The 22693-nt window shown below is 39.4% G+C and overlaps 1 protein-coding gene across 3 annotated transcripts in view; it reads left to right on the forward strand.

The window, feature by feature from the left end:
- Window positions 1-22693, forward strand: part of RIMS2 (regulating synaptic membrane exocytosis 2) — an 899878-nt gene that overhangs the window by 516172 nt on the left and 361013 nt on the right. For 2 of the 3 annotated variants that reach the window (XM_090040481.1, XM_090040479.1), the window contains 2 exons: window positions 17428-17558; window positions 20107-20278. In XM_090040481.1, coding sequence (XP_089896607.1) covers window positions 17428-17558; window positions 20107-20278 — 303 coding nt within the window. Of the gene's footprint in view, window positions 1-7313; window positions 7362-17427; window positions 17559-20106; window positions 20279-22693 lie in introns of all 3 variants that reach the window. The other variant, XM_090040478.1, reaches the window with a different exon arrangement.

Here is a 22693-nt window from a genome sequence, read left to right on the forward strand (position 1 = left end):
TAAGAAGGGAGAAATATTTTTGAATCTCCAGAATAATAAGATCACACTTCGCAATAATTAAGGCTAAGATCAGGGAGTCTGGCATTATGTTCTAATTTAATCAGAATTAAGGATTTCTGTAAAGGAAACACAAATCTTACAAAGGCATATACATTCAATATCCTTTCTGATACCTGAACTAGCTTTAAACTAGCTAACTCAGTCTAGAGAAGCTATACTAATGCAGCATTCACCAACCTAATTTTTTCTTCTGAGAGGGGTATTACATTTCACACTGAGAAGCAGAACATATTAGCTTATGCAGAATACTATATTAATGTGGATATACTGCTTCCTGTCCCTGAGATAACTCTAAATATGCAATACAGAACCAAATCATGCCGTGCAGATATTTCCCAAGTTTTACTCATGCATATTTTCCTTTGAATCCCTTCTATAATCAGAGCTTCCTTCATTCTTTGAGACAAAAAAATCCTCTAAGTCACACAAATGCTTTTTCCCTTTCTTTTTGTTTTCATCTGTAAGTTAACTTTCTCTTTGTCTAACCAGAAATAATTTCACAGTATCAACCCATAATCAGCCATTTTGCAGAATGCCAGGCATTGACTGAAATGAAAGCTGAAGTTGCCCAATAAATGAAGACCCACCTGTCTTAAGTTAGGTGCTTCACAGTAGTAGGTACACATTTGAAAAGTTAGGTATCTCTTGTCTGTCACTAGTAGACAGATAGCTAAGGATAAAAGCTTGTTAGTGTAAAATGTAATATCCTTTCAAATTTCACCAGGTAATTTTCTGCTTGAAAATATATTTAATCTTCAATATCCTTTTCTTCAAGGTGATATAACCATAGTAAGCCTATCCATATAGCATTTTGGTGCTGTAGTATTCCCTGGCAGCAGGCATTGGTATAATCTATGTCCTGTACAGCTGCCTCAAGGCTTGCAGGACTTGCAATGAGGCCCTGTAGTTACATCAGTAACTGTGATGGGGTATGGATTGTGCTAGCCCATGTCTTTTGCAGGGAGGAGAAGTCTCCTGTCATGTCAAAAGACTACATAGGTAAAGAAAGGTGCAGCATATGCCATGCAGCTCTTGTACTCGGCCATAGAGCTAGGTACATTTTTTTCAACTTAAAAATGTACCCATAAGAAGACAGATGCTTATAAATGAAAATGACTTCAGAGTTTTTTTTAAATTACTTTTCCTTCAATTTTTATCAGTGTTTTTATGGCAGTTTAGTGACTGCTGGAATTGTCATCTGATTCCACAGGGAGCCAAAGATAGAGAGGGAAGGAAAGACTAATTTCCTAGAGCTGTCAGGAATGAGTTTGGCAAGGTGGCTGGATAGGAAAGAGAATGTTGGGCCTGGGGGGGAAAGGATTCAGGAAAATTGCTAGACATTAGTGTATAATGCAGTCATAGTTCCAGTGGTAGAAAGCTTAAGTGTACAAGCATTCAAATAGTTTCTACTAAACCAAAAACAGTGGATCTGGTGGAAACTTCTACCTCATTCAATGAAGTAGAAGTGGTCTCTGGTAGAATTCTCTGATAGAAGCCTCCATGCTACCCTGTAGCATCCCAGCATACCTTTCTCTGCTCCCTCCCCACCTACCCCCGTCCCTCTCAGGGCGCAGACAGAAGCGACATTTTTGAGTGATTCGACCCCTGAAAGCATTCTACAGCCATGTCATAACACACATGCATGGCTGCAGAGCTCTTTTAAAATGGCTGGTTGTGTGAAGAATTGGTTAAATCAGGTATTACATTAAGTCACTGAAAAGCAGAGCACCTTAGGGAACTTGTGTTGCTTCTAGGGTTAATTTTCATGCAGTCAGCCAGTAGGGGCTGGGCTGGGCTGGGCTAGGCTGGGCTGGGCTGGGGTGGCCACCCTTTCAGTCCTGTCATACTCCACAGGCTGTCATGGTGGGGGGAGGGAGGGAGAAGGAGAGAGAGGGAGCTCCCGGCTGGTTTGAATGGCCAGAGCTGAGGGGGAGGGGTGGGAACGAAGCCCCCTCACCTTGTGGGCTTGACCTGGCTTCTCCACGAGATATTTAGGGCATTTTAACTAGAGTAACTTTCAGAGGCACTCTAAAACCAAACCACAATAGGTCTATTCAAAGGCTTTAGGATTAGGTGCATAAATGTTGGTACCTATATTCCCAATTTACATTCTTAAAGTGACTTATACTCTTAAATGGACTGCTGCCCTAGCCACTGCCACTGCCAGTACTTGGGACTGTAGTCCCAAATTGAAGCCAGCTGCCAGCACTTGGGACTAACTTTAGTCCCAAGCTGAAGCCAGGAGAGGTGGCCAGCCAGGAGCCCTGGGGCTTGGTTCAGGCTGGCCCCCTAGTGGCTAGGAAGACCCATCAGGGAAGCCCCTGGGTTACTCCACAGTAATGTGTCTACACATGCATTACTACGCAGTAACTAACTGGGCATCAAATTGACACCTGCATGATATAGATATCAAATTTATGTTCAAGTCAGCGTAAGTTGCCATATTTAGATACACACCCATAGTTCACATCAACTTTGGTTACTGCACAGTAAATGTACATCTGTAGATGCATTCAAAGAGACCAAGCAGCAAACATTCCCACTGAAGTTAATAAAAACATTCCGCCTTTGAAATTATGGCCCATTGCATTCATGTCTTTGGAGTTCTGATCCTAACTTCATGCATTCAAGTTTTACATTTATGCCAAAGAACTGATTCCCAAACAAATATAAGAAAATCTTGGGAGTGTATTTTTTAAAGATGAACAATGTGCTTCTAGTGTCTACTGTACTGTATCTTAGATCTCAAAGGTTACGATTAAAGACTTTTTTTAGGCAGATTGAATGTAGTGCTGCCACGGTAGTATTTTGGGCTGCCCTTCTCTGTATATTCCTCTCCTCAGTCATTTTCCTTTCATATCAGTTAGTCTCCATTTTTTTCTGCAACAGAAGAGAGTTTGTTTCCCTTGAGGCTGCAGTGTAGCTCCAGCTTCAGCAGTTAGCAACATATTGCTGGTTTTGCTTTTCCACCAAGAGGCTGAAAGGATTACTAGGAGATTACCCTGTGTAACCAAAGAACTTATACATATTTACTGTTTTTAAATGCATATTTCATTTAAATTAATTCTGTGTACTTGCACAGAATTGTGGATGTTATAATTTATTAACTGATTTGAATAATATGCCGTCTGTGTTTTGCACAGGTTACATTAAACTTTATTTTCGGTACTTCTCTTTGTAAGAGGAATTTTTGTTGCTACTACTGTTTTTATTATTATTTGCTTCTCTTGGTACCTTGTTCTTTACTTTTCACTTACTTATTTGCTTTTCTTTAATTGCAGAAAAAGCAGTATTCTTTGAGCATTGCTGCTGTTTGCTTCATTACTGCATTCTGGCTATTTCTTCAGTGCTGCATGAAAAGAATAGCTTAGAGACAGTACTGCACTGGTTAGCATTTGAGACTGAAAAGATGACCTTACGAATTTAAAATTATAACAGATATAAAATCACAATAACTTGCTTTTTCAGGAAATAGAAACCCTGCAGGGAAGAGTGATCTGTCATATATTCTAAGGGATTATTTGCCTGTACAATTTTACATAGGAATATTTTGCCTGCACAGAACCCTTTGTGCCTCATTATACCTACTGTGTATATTTTCCTTTTAAAACATTATAGTTAAGACATATTTTCTCATACTTTTTGGCATATTAGGAAAGGGAGGTTGTTAGTTGCAGTAGACGTGCTGATCCACATATCCTCTGTGTGTGGGGGAGGGACTTGAGGGTTGGGGAAGAAGTTAGATCATATATGAAACCAACTACTTTCATCATTTGTTGAGTTCAATAGAGGAAGGAAAAAGAAGCTGGTTCAAGTCTCATATGTTTTTTAAACTAATGCGATTTGAACTAAAGTTATCTCTGTGTGAAATTGTTTTCTAATGATAGAAGGTAATTCAAAATTAATTACCTGGTTTCTGAAGAATCAAAGCAGAAATGCCATTGTTGACCTAGGACTCAAATGTGCAAGGCTGTAAGCCCTCAGAACCCACTGCAGTGAGTGAGAATAAAGGGTGCTAAGCACATTGTAGGAGCTATTCAATCTCTCAGTTGTAGGATTGTGCCTGTTTTCCAACATAGACCTATGGCAGTATAATTAGGGGTGGGCAAGCCCTGAGCACTGATTTGGAGGGGTACAAGATTGATGACTGCTGCTGGTGTCTGCCTGATCAGCACTGCTGCCCTGGCTGCTGCCACTGACTGCTCAGGAGGCAAAAATTGCTTGTTAGACCTCACCAGACCTATAATAAATTTGCTGTTTTTTTATGTCATTGTAGTACACAGGTGTCATTGACAGAATTAAGTCCAGTTTCTTACTTTAGTAGAATGGGCCATATTCTGACAAGCTTAGTCCTGTTGGGCAACATAGTAATTTCACATTCTGCCCAAGGTGAGTAGTACTATGCAATTGGATCGGTGCAGGAGAGGACCAAAGAACAAATTGTGAGGACTCATAGCTTTTCTTTTGCTCCCTTTTCTCAAGGTGTAAGACTAGTGACCTACTCCTGGCATCAGCACACTTAAAAAGTAGACCTCCTTTTTTCAGGAAAGTGGTCCAGATAGATAGGGTTATTCAGCTTGGATCCCTGGACAGTGAATCCAGGGTGACACCATGGTTTGGAGCTGGGGCAGTGCTGCAACCTACCCAGGGCTTGTGGGCAGCGGATCACATTTGTGCCCTGGCTCCAGACCATGCTGTCATCACTGCAAGATCCCAGCCCTGGCCCCAGAGCAGCTCCACGTCCAGCTGTACGCCCTGCCAGTGCAGCTGGGGCTGGTCTCCATGGAAACCCTGGCCCCGCGCTGTTATGGCACTGCCACTCCTGGGGTCTCCATAGAAAAAGGCAACAGTGACATGGGCTGGGGCTGCTGGGAAATGGAGTCCTCTGAGAGCCCAATACAGCCTGCAGGCCATATTTGCCCACCCATGATCTAGGCCCTAGGCCAGGGGCGTGCAATTATTTTGGACTGAGAGCCGCTTGCTGAGTTTTGGCAAGCCATCGAGGGCTGCATGACAGGCAGCCCAGGGCAGATTAATATTAGTTTTCTAAATTTTTTTAGGGGACCCACGGGCTGAATAGAATGGCTTGGTGGGCCGCATCTAGCCCACAACCCGCATTTTGCCCACCCCTGCCCTAGGCTGTCCTCAGTCTTCAGAGATTGTGACTCAATCTCCTACTTTCCAAGAGAGGGTTCTAAATGTCAAGATACAGGATTGTCTGGATGGAGGCATATGCCACTGCTCATGCTGTAGCTTGGCTACTGCACAGCCAAGAATGCAGCAGTCATGGGAATGGGAGAGCATGCAATGGAGAGTATTACTTTATAGCTAGTGATATGGGCCGTCCCCTGTGGGGGAAGTTTTGCATTCTGGTCCCTTTGTTACTAATGCCTGAGACTGTCATTGGATTAATAACAGAATAACCCTAGCACCGGGTATTGAATGGGTATTGGTACCAGCTTTTCCCTCTTCCTCTGTGGTGATTATCTCATCACCACATTTTTTTTTAATTAAAGAAGTTATGGGTGTTCAGTTTTCCATGGAATTTAATTTTGTCACTGTGTTTTAGGTATTCTTGGAGGAATTGCAATGGATCAGGCCTCTTTGAGGACTTAGGTAGAGGTTAGCTACTACTCTATTTCTTGTCACAGAAGTAAGAGTTCAGAAACCTAGGTGCTCAGGCTGGGATGCTTCTGGATTTACACTTAGTTTTCTAAAGCACATCTACACAAGACATTTACTGTGGAGCTACTCAATTAGCTATGCAGTAAATGTCTCAGCATCTACATATGAAGCCCTATTAGGTCTCCTTAAACTAATAAACTCCACAGCAGGGTAGTGCTTGCAAATACAAGTACTACCCTGCTGCAAGATTTTTCACGTTGTGTCCCCAGATGGCAGGGACACAAGGGTGCTTCAGTGCAGGGGCTTCCTGCCTGCCAGCCCCAGCTAGTCCCTTTGCATACTGAGCTGGGCAGAAGCAGCCCTGGGGTGGCAGGCTTATCTTCATGGCTCTTTCCCAACTGGGCCTGATCTGACCTAGCTCAACATGCTGAGATACCGGGCGTACATTCAAACAATGTGCCTAGGAGCAATAAACTCAGGTAAGCACTGGAGTTTATTGCTTTGCATTAATTGCACATGTAGCAACTTGTTTAAGGCCAGAGTATACATGCCAAATGAATTTAGGCACCTAAGGGTTTTTGAAGTTGATGAAGCAAAAATATTCAGAATCTCTGGTGATTTTGGTATCTAAATTTCATCTAAGTCCCATATAAGCACCTAGTTTATCAATTTAGATCTAATCCTAAATTACTTCATCCTGTCTTATGGAGCTGCTTAAGTATTCTTGTGTGCAAGTAGCTTCTTATTTCCCTCACTTTCTAGTAAGAGTAATGATCCTGGCTGATTAAGTCAGATCTGAAATGGGATTTAATTCTTTCTTGATCTTTGTGGACAGTCCCATTGACAGCCATAAGAGTACCTTCATGGAAAGGTATTCCTTAGCATGAATAAGGGTGACCAAGTTACCAAATTGTGTATGGTGTGACTTCTAAGGATAGTCAAATTCTGCAAGCCCCATTCCACACAGAGGTTTTTTGTATAAACCATATGTCATTCCTGTTATGGTCACTAGAGAATTAAATATATTCATTGCACTTTCCTTCCCTCCTCTGCTAATGTGTAACAACTCCAGCTTTGTAGTAAGGGTTGTTACAGGGTTTGAGGTACGTGATTATTAATGCTGCTTTATACTGCAAAAAAGAGGAAATCTAGTATTACTTTTCCCTGTTGCACAAATGAAGTGAAGTTGGCAATGTATGAACTGTCTTCTAGCCCCTGAATATACATTTACAATATTTCTGAGAGACATTGAATCTGAAATAATATTTTCTAACATAGTTTTAAATCACTTTGTATTGACATTGCTTTTGTTAATATTATATCTTAATCTGTTGTAAACATAATCCAGAGACATAAAGGATGAAATCTTTTGAAATCAGTGGTAACAGTCTCATTGACTTCATGAGGGTTCAGTTTCACTCCTAGAGTTTGGATACATGTTAGTAACATATTTGCAGATTTAATTTATACACTGCATTGTAAGTTTGTTTTAGATAAATGTAATTGGTGTAAAGCTGTGTTTAAAGTAATAGTTGTGTGTCTTTGTTTTTACTTTTGGTCTTTTAGTTTCCAGCGTGTTGTCCTTTTTGGTTTTGTTTTATTGCTTTTTCTTTAATTTTGCTTACCAGAGCCAAAGCCTTAGTAGAAGAACAACGCCTTTTGTTCCTAGGGTTCAGGTAAAGGCTTTGTTTGCCTGACAGAAATTAAAGTTGTGTTTTTCTTTCTTTTGTTTGTTTTGGAAAATGCATAGTAGGAAAACGTTACATTTTAGTCCGTTTTCCCATTTTAGTGTGTTGCTTCAAACCATATTAACAAGTTTCATATCATTGTGTGAGCAGCTTGTAAAGTTTTGCATGGGGATTCAAAGTATTAAATTAAAATTTAAAGAGACAACTTGCTTTTGTTTTACTATTTACTTGATATATCATTAAACTTGTGCAGGTTTTAGTAGTAATAATGGCCATGTAACTCCATACATGCATATGTATATTGTATGAGTAGTAAATAATCTTGTACTGTTGATGCCCGATCTCATTTTACTGAGGTTGCTGTCTCTTTAAATCATTCATTATCATTATTTAACATGTCCTTTTTTTGCATTTTCCAAGTAATAGTAGCACCTTGAGTAGAAGATTGGCAAATAAATTTGTACCTTGTCTAAAGAAACAAATTTGTATATTTTATACCAATGCTCACATTGAAAAGTATGTTTAGTTGCTTAACTTCAAAAATGATTTTTGTCTGCCATTGAATTTATTTGGCTTTACAGATCTATTTGGGTACAAGTTGTTTGCCTTTTTTCATTAGGAAACCCTTAAGGTACTGTAGATTAATGCAAATGTAGGTAGTACTAATATGTGACAATGCTTACTTTGCTGCATGTTTTTCAGTTTTTTGTGTGTAGAATATTACCTGCTTTATTATCAAATATTTTAAAGTAATGTTAATCTTTTATGTAAGTGTTGTGTGAATTCTGATTATTTTCCTCAATTACTGATCAAAGAAATGAACAGTCCTAAATGCTGACACTAAGATATTTAATTTTCATGTAGAAATGAAAAACTAAAAATATTAATTTGGGAGGAAATACATATGAGACAACAGAAGAGGGGTTTATTTGGGACTAAGATTCATTAAGTGAAGCCTACTGTTTTGATAATATTTCTCTGAAGTGGTAAAAATTGAGAATAAAAATGGGCAGGATAAATTGAGATTAAAAGACTAAAAACCTTGATGATAATATTAAAATAATTATTGTTTCCATATGCTACCTACATGTACTGGGTATCTACTAAGAACTTCAGTGCATATCCTTTATTATGTAACTACCTGAGAATGCTTTTTTCTGATAGTGATAATTAAAATTAAAGAAAAAGTACAGATTCAAACACAAATTGTTAGAAGGTCATACAAGGCAGTACTGGCCACTGCCATATTTATCATTTATGTAGCTCATATATGTTTTAAACTGATATATTTTCAAAAGTATGAAATAATCTGACAATTCAGTGTTCAAATGCAAAAGCAAGTCAGCCTAAATGCTGTTTTTAACACAGTATTGTAGTAAGTGACACATGGTATCTCTATAATTTTACTGAAATTGCTTACAACAAACATCATGATAGAAAGCTTACTAATGCTGTTAACAAAGTATTTTTCATTTAAAAAACATAATTTTATTTGATCAAATAATCCTGTTAGGAATAAAATGATTATAATATAGAATGCAGAGTATATGGCAAATGACAAAAGTCCAGAAGAGCCTCCCATACTGATTATTAATTATGGTATCCCCACAATGTCCATGAAGCCTTTAATGGGACCTTCTGCACAGTTTTTTGTAGAGAATAATTCTAGTCAAAGAACCAGAGGGAGCTTGTCACCATTCCTAGGGAATGCTACCGTGTAGTGTTGACTACATCCTGAGTAGCATGAAGCAAAACTCAGGCCTCCCATTATGCCCATATTGAGTTGAGAAGATAGTTAGCACTACACCAATTAATCTAAAGGTACGTATATACTGTAAAAAATGGAGTAGTGTAGAGGTACCCATGGTATTGTGAATGAGCTAGTTCCTGTACTGGGAGCAATTAGGCGACAACACCAAGGGATAATAACATTATCTAAGAAGCAGGTTATATTAGCTTGCTCAGAGTTCCATGCTGCCACAGATAGACTGTCTGATATCTGAGTTAGCTTGTTTAAAGCTAGTTCCACTTTTTCTACACTCAAGTTCAGGCTGCAGTTTAGATTGTCTGCGGACATCAGCCACATCTTATTTTAATCTCTATTTGCTTTATCAGTTTGAAGAGGCAGCACCCATTCTTACTTTGCTTATATCTTGCTTATACCCAAAGTGCAGTTTGAAACTGAACATGAGGGCATGGGAGGGGAGGGGTGTCCCTGATTACTCCATCAGGTTGCCTCACTGTTCCTTCCCTTGCTATCTTCTGAGTGTTTGGACATTTATCTTTGAACACTGTTAAGTTCAAAACAACCAGATTTTTTTGTTGTATTTATTTTTTATTGCAATAAATGCAATCAGTTTCATGGTTGCCTTTGCTTTGTACTTTCTTCTTTGATTTCAGCTGGTTCCACAGTTCTTGGAAAAGTACAAACTTATCCTGAACTCTGACCTATTCATAATTTCATGGTTCAGGTGAACTTCAGCTCAGTTCAGGTGAACAGGGTTCTAACTTATGAGGAATATAAATTATACAGTATGGCAGTGCTTTCCTGGAATATTATATAGTCTTAAACATTCCTCGTATTCATTTAGGCTGGCAGCCAGAATTGTCTTTGAACTCCTGTTTTTCTTGAGCTCACATTGTCTAGTATCACTTATGTTTTGGTTGACATACATCAACAGATTTAACCAAGAATAAAATGCTACACGGTGCCTATATGAACCTGTTTAAGAAGGCATTTTACTTACGCCGTACTTATAAGCAGCCTCAATAATTCCGAAATTTCCTAGCAGTTATGCCTGAGTAAAATCAAATGTGCACAAGATGGGCATTAATCTTAATGGCTTTTTGTGTGAGTAAATTGCCAGAAGACAAATTTCCTGTCTGCACTGTTACAAAGCACATGTCTATCTCCAAGTAAATCTTGTAACATCTGTGCTCACAACAGTTTTAATTCCTACCATTCTACTGTGCATATAGAAAGGAAATATAGTTTATGCAGCTTAACCCATGAAGTTGAACTTTCTGTTTCAGCATCACAATATACTTGCTCAACATTGAGTGATGGATCTATCTATCCTTTGTTACTTAACAGCCTCCTCCCATATTGTTCCTGGGGCCCAGAAAACAGCCAAACAGTATAAATTTAGTTTATACTAGACTGGGCATGTCTACATGTGCAATTAAGAAGAAACAGTCTGGCACTTATCACACTAGAGTTTATTGCTTCCCAGGTACCACGTTTACACGTGTATGCAGGTGTGCAGCACACTGAACCCAGGCAGAACAGAACCAGCTGGCAGGGAATCTGGGGGGTCAGTCTGCCAGCCTGCGGCTGCTCTGATCCAGCTCAATGTGCTGCAGAGGGCCTGGTTGGGATATGAGGGTGCTTCAGCATAGGGCTAGCTGGTAGGCAGCCCCCACACTGAAGCACCCTGTACACATGTGCTGCTGTGGAATCAGGATAGTACTTGTATTTACTGAATTAATTAGGATTTACTATTTAATTAGTAACTCTGAAGCAGTATAGTACATGCATTTGCTGAGTTAATTAGTTTACTCTTGCCTAATAGCCCTGCAAGTGTACACGTGAGACATTTACTGCAGACCTAATTAGTCAATTCCACAGTAAACGTCTTATGTAGATACACCCACTCAGTAGGTATCACTTCATAGGTTAATGATTAAGAGTAGCCAAAACTCATCCTGCCTACACCAGTGAAGTAACATCAGTATATATAGAAACTTAATCTAAATAAGATTTTGATTATTTTATTTCTTTTTTTAGAAATCAAACAAACTAAATATCCTTTTGAGTCATCATTTGCTTCAGAATGACCTAAAACAGAAATGAAAGCATTCTTTTAGCTGCAAAACATTGTAATTATATGTTTCAATCAAAAGACACATTTATTCTAGGATAATGTATCTCAAATTTTACTCTGCAATAAATTTACTGTATTGTAAGGTGCAATCTTATGACCAGGGATCCTGGTTTTCTTTGTTTAAAAATTACAGATTCTCTGATAAAACCACTATTGCAAATTCTAAGATTAAAAAACCTAAAATCCTCATTTTTCTGTTATTAAACTGAAATACCTCTCTATATAGGTATCAGTTGAACACAATGCTTTATTGATATATTTATCATTTGACAAATATTGATCAATTTATTAATTGAGACATTTTATTGGCATACAAAAACAATGTTTTATTGATATATTTACACTTTAAAAACAATTTGGAAGCCTACCACTGCTTCAATCACTATAATAAAATAAACTGTAAATACCTATACATTTTAGTATTTGATTTTGGGTTTTTATCATGGAAAATCAGAGCTACCTGAAACAAATTCTTTGTGTCGTGTGTCTGATCCATTTTTCTTCCGGAGTAAATTGAAACTACTCCAGAACAAATGTATCATGTGTTCCTGCTGATAGAAAAACATTTACAAAAATTATGCCAAAAATTACAAAGGAAAAAAAAGAAAGAAATCAAGATTGTACAAGCACCCAGTGTCCAAAGAACTAATAATAGCTTGCTTGAGACAGAGTTTTCCTGGCAATGTGCAGAAAATGGTTGGCACATTCTCTGCAAACAATTTTGTGACCCTGTCCGCCTGTTCTATTAGACATATTCAGCAGTCATTGGGATAGATGGTTAAAGAAATAAAATAGATCATAAAATTACCTGGTATAAATATTTTCTCCTTTTACATATGAAAGCTACAAGTGTATATCAGTGACTCAAAAAGCTACATTAAAAATAAATTATTATGGTTGATAAGTCAAGCACTCAAAAGTTAAGAAATGCCAGAACATAGGTTAAATGTATATATTAGGATGCAGCATTCAATTACAGGATAACATACCTCTTTTTTCTAGAGGATGCCTGTCCCATCCAGTGTACAGGATGGATCGTAATCATTTAATGAATAGCACTTCAATTATTTTTTTGCCTTCTGATTGTTCACCTTGTTTATTGCACTTGATTCAAAATGAGCTGTGAAGAAAAGATTTTTAATTTTCTCATGGGCCTTCCTATGGGACTTATTTTAATATCCAAGTATTTCATAAACATTAAGCATATTCTCTTCTCAACACTCCTGCGAAGTGAGGAGATTTTATTTCAAATTTACAGATGGTAAACTGGGACTCAGAGCATGTGTTTACACAAGCCACTTTACTATGCAATAGATTAGTTGTGCAGTAAAGTGTCACCATCTACACATGCTCACATTTACTGTGCCATGAATTAGTCTACTGTGCAGTTAGCGACTACCTATAAATACAGGTAGTAAACTAACTGCACAGTAGATACTGTGCACTAACACACTTGTAGACACTGGCCAGGAACAAATCTGATCCTGGTCAGCCTAACCAGCAGGAGGCCATAGGGTACAGGGAGCTCTCTGTCCCTGCTTCTAGCACTTCTCAGCTCCCAGGCTCCCTCCAGGAACTGAGAGAAGATCACCACCAGGACTGGGGAGTTCTCTGCCCCCCTGTCCCAGCTCCTTGAGTGGAGCTGGTTGCTCTGGGGAGTGAGGAGGGGCTGGGAATCCAGCCCTTTCCTGTCCCCTGCAGCAGCCAGCTGTGCGCTGTATGAAGCTGGCTGCTCTGGGCACAAGTGAGGGCTGGATTCTCAGCCCCTTCACACTCCTCAGAGCAGTTCACTCCACATGATGCCACTATGTCAAGATTAAGCATTAAAAATAATTATTTAATAATAAGATTGTGTCCAGTCCACATGGAGCTAGCTGCTGTGGCAGACAGGTGAGGGTTGGATTCCCAGACCCCCCACCCCCCGCAGCAGGTGGCTTCATGCCAAGCAGGGCAGCTGCTAGTGAGCCCCATCCCCCTCTCTCCCCCTAGCAGGAGGCTCGCCTGCAGCTGCCCCACACTCAGGAGAGCTCCCAGCAATCCCCTGTTTGTCAGACAAACCTGGCAGAGGGTTGTGGGCAGCTGTGTGTCCAGATGAGCATGGAGGCAGGAGAGCTCTGCCTGCTGCAGGGGCAGTTCTCTTATGGCTCCAGGCATATCAGGTTCCCTCCCAATGTGCATGGGGCTGGGAGACAGCTGCCGCTGCAGCCAGCAGAGTTCTCCTGGCTCTGTGCTCACTGCAACCACTCCATGCCCCATGCTAGCCCCTGGGCTAGGACCGGTGGTGAGGGGGGGAGCCTGGAGCTCTCCCTGGCTGCTGCAGGGGGGCAGAACAGAACAGAAGTAGTCCTGCACTGGGCTGCTCCCATTGGGAGTAAATCTGCTCCCAGGAGGGAGCACATGTAGACGTGTTCCCAGGTAGGCTTACTGAGCAGTATTTATACTGTGCAGTAATCCTACTTTGAATTAATAGCATGTGTAGATGCACCTAGAGAGTTTAAAGTAAAAAAAATACGCCAGTTTGGACTGCCCAATTTGAGGACATCTACAACTTGGTTTTTCAAAGTTATTTGCATTAACCTTGATGTAATCAGCACTTTGGCAAATTAAACTACAGTATCTCAGGTCAGGCATCTAGAAAATGGAGACCACACAATCACTGAATACCTTTTGAAAGTTTTAAGTAACATATTTAGCATCACACAGAAACTTTGTGGAACAGTCGGGTATAGAATCCAGTTTCCTACAGCACTCTGCTGCATTGACCATGACACTACCCTTTCTCTTCCTGCACATTGACAGGGGCAGGGGTTTTAAGGAAAAATAACATGTAATTGTGTTCAGGCTATATCATAATGCACATGCACAAGGCAGCCAGAATTAAGGCAGCAAAAACAACTTTACTTCTGGCATTTCCTAACTTGTGAATACTTTACTTTATAACCTTCTGTTTTTTAAACACATTTTTAACTGTGGAAAAAGACAAAATTTATCATGTGACATTATATTGACACCAAGGAGGGTCATCAACAAGGCTGTAACTGTTAAAGGTACCACACAGATTTCTCTCACTTAACCTATTAGAGCAAGTGCTAACAGTACAATATTGTTATGCTCTATGTGCACTACATGGAGTTGGGGGCACGTTGTCAGCAGCTTTCAGATAATTGCTTAGAGAAGAAAAATACTGAGCTTCTGGAACTTTTGGCTTCATTTGAGGTTCTGGAAGTAAGCATGCTGCAGTGGGCTCTCTTCCATCTTTCCAGGTGTGACCTTTCTGCCACTCCCACGTGTGCCACTCTTCCCTCTTCTTCACCCTCTTCACTCTCATCATTGCCAGTTCCTCTCAGTTCTCTGCCTTCTTGTCTCCAGTTTCCTTTTCCAGCTAGGGTTTACTCTTAATCTATCTTTCTCCTTACCCTATGTGTCTTCCAGTTGTCAACTGCGACCCCACCTTGTTTCCAGTCCCAGACCCTCTTCCTGATTCTTTGTCCAAAATTGTTTCACAATCAAGCTCCTGGTCTCTCTCCCTTTTCCCAGCTCATTCCACTTCTCCTTTGTCATTCTTATTTCTCATCAGATGTCTTCTCTGTTTCTCTGCCCCACTGGTCTCTAGTCCTAGTCTCTTTGTCCTGCCAGACCCTGCCTGTCTCAATGTCCATGCTGCCTGATAATCTCTTTCTTTCATGGTCTCCCAGTATCACTCTATTTGCACAGCCTCACCCTCTTTCAGTCCCACCAGCCTCCAGTTTAATTCACTCCTATTAGCTACAGCTGGTTATTTGTCCCGGTCCACTGTTCTAGTCCCTGTTCTCCCTTTTGCATTCAGGCCAGCTATTTTCTTTCTTCACAGTGCTTGAACCAAGCAAAAAGGGGGCTGAACATTGAGAAAAAAAGGAGAGACAGGCTCCCAGCTCACAGTTCCAGTGCTGGGATTGGTCCACAGAAACACAGGCTTGAAATATCAAGGAATATCGTATTTAGCCTTGGGCTAGAGCATGCCCAGTGTATACAGAACTTTCAGAACTGTTAGAAGAGAAGCTCTAAGAGTACTTTTCTGAGCATTTGAAAACCAAAACCTTTTCAGGGGTTTATAGCTTGCCCAAATTTGGGCAGGTTTTCAGGGGAAGAGTAGAAAGTACGTATCGGGAACATGTTTCAAGTCCCTGCTCCAAAATGTGGGCATCCTAAAGTAACTCATAGAAAAAGTTGCCCAATTTTTAACATGGTCAAAATATCGAAATAAGTGCACCATTTTGAGTGAAATTTCCCGAAAATATTTCAGCATGATTCAGATACCTGGCACAGAATTTTTTAGGCAAAATAGGTAAAATATTGCAAATGTATAATCGACTGAAAACAACCTTAAAATGGAAAGTTTTAGGAACCCTTAATGCTAATACTATATTATTATACCAGCCCTGCCTAAGATCTGTATGTATGCACAATGCATGTATATGTAAATATATGTTAACTTTAGAGAGAGAGAGAGTATATATACACACACACGCACACATATATATAAACTATTCTGATGTTCTTTTCATGTATATATAATATAAATCTATATATATATAGTTATAGCCTATATATCTATATATGTTTATCTCTCTCTCTCTACACACACACACATTACTATGATACCAAATAGAGGGTCATGCTGAAAGTATGAAAAGAGCACCACAATAGTTTCAGCAATAGTTGGAATAAGTATTTTGTCTCAAAATATTGCATCAGGCTGGTTAATACTGACAGAGTGAACTGTTGTAGACACAAATGGTTCTGGATGTGCTTTCTCAGAAACCAGTAAAGCACTATTTGGATGGTGAGAGGAAAGCACTTTTTCCTACAGAGCCTTGTGCATTTAGTGTTAGGGAACTTCTTGGATTATATCCTCTCCTAGCTCTAGTCTGTGATCATTCTGCACTCTGTTTAGCCTTTGGTGGTGAGAGCATCATAGTTACCAGTACAATACCTTCCATGTAGGAGGGTGATTTTAGAACTGCCCCTACCCACAGAGCTCTGTATTTGGGAATGGAGTACCCAAAGCTTCTTTATGGGAAGGGGTAGCTAAAGATGGGCACTAAGGACCTCATCTGTTTAGCCTATGCAGACTTTGAGCTGGAATCAATAGCAGTAGCACCTTTCAAATCAAGACATTTATCACAGTTGGAACATACCTATGACTGAGTGGGTATGCAGTGGTAGGTCTGAATACTATCTTCCCTGGGTCTCATGAATTCAGGGAATAACAGTCACCTCATCTAAAAGCAATTTTTTCACTTCTGTCTAGAGTGGATTTCCTCTTAGAAATTGGCTGCTTTTTCAGCTTACAAGTAATGATGTCATAGTAATGACATCACACAATCTTATTATTAAATAATTATTTTTAATGCTTAATCTTAACATAGTGGCACTATTTGTTCCATAGTGCTATACTCTAATGTAATGACCTCTATTTGAACACTATATAATTGAATGCATCCTGCTTTAGCTGGAATGTATAAATAGCAACCATGCTTTAGCTGGAATGTATAAATAGCAACATGTTATAAACTTCTATAGGGATAACTGGCGTATCCCTGTAGTTAAAGGTACTGTATAGCTAATCTGATTCTGAAATTCATTAATTCTAAAAGAATGTATATAAATTAATAACATAACTTGTTCCTCTTTGATTTATTATAATTCGTGTAAGATTGTGTTAGGTGAAAATGCCACTTGGTTGGGGAAGGCTTTTCTGAATCTGACATATGCCTCCATGGCTCTTCTGAATGTCCTGTGAACAGAATGATAATGTTCACAGTCCTGTTCATTTATTGTTAACAGAATTCCTAAATATGGTAGAATGTTTAATGAACACATATGAATACTATACAGTAGTATACACGACTACAAAAGGAACATTCTCCTGAGCAAGCCACCATTTGGAAGGCAAAGAAAGTGAAATAATATATTTAGATTTTTAGTGCAATTACTTTTGATACACACTGAAGTTATTACAGTATATCCTTTCATTTTCTGCCTCATTTTAATTTATAAAACAGAGCAGCATAGATGATTATATTATATTAATCCATAAAATCATCAACTTTCAGTAAAATTGATCTTTAGGAATAATGTGTTACATAGTTGAAGAAATTAGTTGACTAATGGATATTCTGTCTTTACAGATAAAGCTGTGGTACGACAAGGTTGGTCACCAGTTGATAGTCACAATATTGGGAGCAAAGGATCTTCCTTCAAGGGAAGATGGGAGGCCAAGGAATCCTTATGTTAAAATTTACTTTCTTCCAGACAGAAGGTAGGGTCAAGGGACTTTTGAGTTAGAATGAATTTAGCTAATCAGAAGGCATTCAGGGTTGATAAAAGTTTGTTATCTGTTACTTGTCATGCATACCTTCTTGATTAGTTTTAAAGATGGCATTTCATAATTAAACATGTTATGTAACAAAAAGGAATGTTTTACATAGACATTTCTTTACACACTTTCTGTTAAATGTATTTGGATGACAGAGAAAAGGTAGACTTACCTGAATTGCATGAGGACCTTTTATTTGTAAAGATTGTTATTGTTATGAACAGGCTATTTCTGTGGAGTGGATCGCAAATTTCATGGGTTTATGCTCATGACATTCCTGACTGAACATTTCTTCAGAGTCCCTGGTTTCCCCTACTTCTGTACAAAAAACAGATTGAAGCCCCTGTCATGCAGTCGGATCCCTGCACAAAGTCCCTACACCATAAGCTAGAATATTATGAAATTAGATAAATAGCACCTTATTATTAAAATAATATAGAATGTCTATGAATTGAAAAAGTTAAATATTTTATTTTATATTGTTTTAAAATAAAAATTTCAAGTCACCCTTTTTTCTTTTATGCAAAGAATATAGAATTTTCCCCTTAATTATTCCTCACATTTCCTTTTATACACATAAAAACCCTAGCAGGTTATGTTACTGAGTTAGTTTTCTTCTGACAGCTAAAGTGCTTTTTCTTTTATCAGAAGCAAAAGCCTAGTGGAGAAAAATAAATCTCTTGTATAAGAAAAAGTAATATGCTAGAAGTAAAGTACAATTAAATAAATCAAGGATTTAATTAGGTGAGAAAAGGATGCTCACTGACTAAATAAATTTCACTGGAAAAAACTTGTCCAATTTAACTTATTTTAGTTCTCTAGGCCACAGAAATCCTTAGTGTTAAAATAAATATTTAAGTTATTTGTTTTAATAATCCAGCACGGAAATTGTATTTATGAATGAATGAATGCTTGAATGAATGATTGAGTGAATAAGTAGAATCTGGATAAAATGCAGCTTTGTAGTTAAAATGTTCCTTCAACTTGTAGCTAGCAGAAGCCCACAAATACTTCAATTGTTATCAATATAGGTAGTATGTTAAAGTTAAGAGCATTTACAAATATGCCAGCATCTCATTATACTACTTTTAAACCATGAATCAGTACAGCAGTACACAATGCAAAAACCTTTAAATTTAAGAAGTTTGACAGTTCACGACACACTCATTATTGTGAACAGAACTGGTTGGGAAGTCTCTGCTGGAATGTGATATTGTCAGAAAAAGCTGATTCATCTAGACAGACATGTTTCATAGAAACAATGAGTTCAACAAACTTTTCTCAAGTCATAGGCAAGCTTCCCATGGAACCAGCTTACCTGGAGGCTTGCACAGGCTCCTGGGCTTCAGGATGTAGGGCAGCATGGCAGCCCTGTGTGCACCCTGTGCAGAGGCTGTGAACTCCAAATTTCAGGGTCCATTGTCCTGTGGCACTGCTGCTCACTGGCTGCATTTACACAAGATGCTGATTGCACAGTTATTACTGCACAGTTAATTAAGTATTTCCATACACGAGTACTAAATTACTTCACAGCAACCAGAGTTACTGCACAGTAGCATCCCTGAATTACTTCTTCGTGATGCTGACTGCATAGTAGCTTGTTACTACCGTGCAGTAGCATCACGTCACGCTTCATGCCACATGATGCTACTGCACAGTAATATTGAGCTACTATGCAGTCAGCATCTTGCGTAGATGTGGCCACTGTCCAGCTGGGAACCTCAGTAATTTGGGAACGCCACCTCTAACTGGGGCTTTCAAGGCTTCCAGACTCCTTGTCATTCCCTGAAATTCCTGAGACTGGCTTCCAGGGTATGCATCTGTGTGGCAGCCTAATCATGCAGACTGTTCCAGGGGAGCTCTAACATGTGGGCTGCAATGAGGCTTTAGATTCCAAGATTTCTGGATTACTGGTCCTCTGGCTTGCCAGGCTGGCTAACTTCATAGCATGGGGAGCAGGCACCCTGAGATTTGGACAGCTTGGGGAGCCTGGTGATTGAGGAATCTGGAAACAAGGCTTTCTGGGAACTGCAGGTAATGGAAGTCATGGCTGAAACTGAGTGAAATTAACAAGACTGCTGGGGTCCCAGGGAGCACATTTTAGTTTGAATACGCCATGACTGATGTTTTCAGAACAAACTTAATCAACATTTGTATTTTGCTGGAAATTTCTAAATATTTGCTTTTACCCTGAATTGGAACAGAACCAAATTTCAAAATGCCAGTGTTTTTTATGAAATAAAAACTCAGAGTTTTGATGAGCTCTAGTCATGGCTAACAAAACAGTGACTTACCTCCATACAAATCCTACAGTTTTAGTTTACCATAATTGCCTCACAGGGTTTTTGGGGGCAGGGGAGGAGGGGAAGAGGGTGGAGGGTTTTTGTCAGTATTTCAAATTAGTCCTAGTATAAGAGATCCAACCTGCTATAAAACACGTAGAACAATGTAAGGGCTTTTGCAAGTCTTTAATTTTAATTGTCCTTTGCAGTGATAAAAACAAAAGAAGAACAAAAACAGTAAAGAAAACTTTGGAACCCAAATGGAATCAAACATTCATTTATTCTCCAGTTCATCGGAGAGAATTTCGAGAACGAATGTTGGAGATTACACTTTGGGACCAAGCCCGAGTTCGGGAGGAAGAAAGTGAATTTTTAGGAGAGGTATTTGAAACTGTTTTGACTCTTCATAATCAGTGAGCAAAATGCCAGTAGCACGTGGATGGATGGTGATTTGTCTGACTCTTCTGAATAAAATCGTAGAATCATAGAAAGTTAGGTTTGGAAGGGACCTCAGGAGGTCATCTAGTCCAATCTCTTGCTCAAAGCAGAATCATCTCCAACTAAATCATCCCAGCAAAAGCTTTGTCTAGTCAGGTCTTGAAAACCTCCAAGGATGAGTCCACCACTTTTCTGGGTAACCTGTTCTGGTGTTTTACTACCCTCCAAGTGAGAAAATTCTTCCTAATATCTAAACTAAACTTCCCTTGCTGCAAATTGAGACCACTGTGCCTTGTTCTGTCATCTGCCACCACTGAGAACAGTCTTCAACCCCCCTTCAGGAAGTTGTAGGCTGCTATTAAGTCCCCTCTCAGTCTCTTCTTTTCTAGACTAAATAAACCCAATTCCCCCAGTCTTTCTTCATAAGTCATGTCCCCCAGGTCCCTCACTATTTTGTTGCCCTCCTCTGAACTCTCTCCACATCCTTTTTTGTAGTTGCAGGGCCCAAAACTGAACACAGTATTCCAGATATGGCCTCACCAGTGCTGAATAGAGGGGAAGAATCACTTACCCTGACTTACTGGAAACACACCTACCAATGCAGCCCAGGATGTTGTTAGCTTTCTTGGCAGCAAAGGCACACTGCTGGCTCGTATTCAGCTTATTGTCCACTGTAACCCGCAGGTCCTTTTCTCAAATTTGATTTAAAAAATGAAAACATTAAAAGCTGACATATATATATGTAGTTCATTGTGTAATGGTGACTCTAACAAACTGACATTTACCATGTGATGCTGATACCAGATTATAATTGTTCTATCTTCAGAAATACTAGAATGCATATATCTTCAATAATTCATTTTCTTTGATGATTATTCTTAAGATTCTATTTTTGTCCCTGGTACAATTTTATAGAAGAGAGTGGAATAAGATTGCTATTTAATTGTCATTAAGATGCTTAGCCATTGTTAAGTGTCATTAAGGTGATCAGATTGGTGTTAAAGCTATAAGAGGCAATCTAAAAATGATGAAAGTCTCCAAAGTATAACTTAGGCCTTTTAAGTTCACCAGAACAGTTCAGCGCCTAAAGTTATGTAACTGCATATGCCCAGAACTGCTGCCACCTTAGGTGACTTAAGTGACTACCCTGAGGGATCTGATTTGGTAAGCATCTTCTAAGTACATCTAACATTTTGCAAGAGCATTAAGCTCAGTATAGAGCATAAGAGCCACAGCGACTTCCATTAAAAATGTAGCAGAAGGATGAAGAGGATGACAAAGAAAGGAACTGGTAGTGATGTGACTACTGTTTTTTTATATAACAATCTAGTGGTTAGGGGATAACCCAAGACTAATGCCTAAACAGTCCTGGACACAGTGACCAAACCCAGAATTCCTCCCACTCCCAAGCTGAGTGTCCTCATCACTGAGCTACAGAGTTATGCTGCTTACTTTCTCACCCCATGTCTTCTGCATTCCTTTCTAAGAAGTGACCAACTACAGCCTAAGGAGTGGAGAGTGCCCTACCCCAGCTGAGGGCTCTCTCTTGGGAGGTGAGAGGTGTATATTTGAAACTCTTTAGACTGAAGAGGGTCTAGAGCCAGTCTCCCAACTCCTGGGTGGGAGCTCTAAGTCATTAAACTATTACATAGACAAGGGACACTGGCATCATCTTCACCTCTACCTCCATCCGTGTCTTATAGAGAAGAGTAAGCCAATCCCCTGTACTCAAAGGGACAACCCAGGTGCCTTAGAGGGGTATTTGACTATGAATCTCAGTTTCACATAAGTGCCTAAACAGGTAGTCACCAAAATCCAGGAGGAATTCAGACACATCCATCTCTTCAGCATTTCCTATTGGCTAGTTCCTTTTCTTAATCCTCTTCCTAGTCACTTGACTCTCTTCATTTGCTACATAGGAAATGTAGGTCCATAATACAGGTTTGTGATTTCCACTCCTGGAGCTGGTTGCCCAAGTGCTTTACTGGATCTCACCCTAAGTAGTTCTAGCTTATTCAGACTCATGGTTTGATGCCCATAAGAGGTATGGTTGAGTGGCTCTATCTGCATGAGACTCTGACTGCACAGTCATTACTGTGCAGTCATTTAATATTTGTATAAACAAGTTACTGCACAGTAACACTGACAAACGCCTTTTTCATGATGCTACTACTGAGTAGCCTAATACTACTGAGCAGTAATTCTGTGTCATGGTTGTTGCCATGCAACATTACTACACAGTAGTATTGGGCAACTGCATAGTCAGTGTCTCATGTAGACGTGGCCGGTAAGTACATAATTTTCATTTTATTTCCAAAATCTGTATTTTCACAGTAAGATAATGAATAGAATAACATA

This window comes from Crocodylus siamensis, chromosome 3, assembly GCF_052110815.1.
Source record: "Crocodylus siamensis isolate JL-2025a chromosome 3, ASM5211081v1, whole genome shotgun sequence".
NCBI lineage: Eukaryota > Metazoa > Chordata > Crocodylia > Crocodylidae > Crocodylus > Crocodylus siamensis.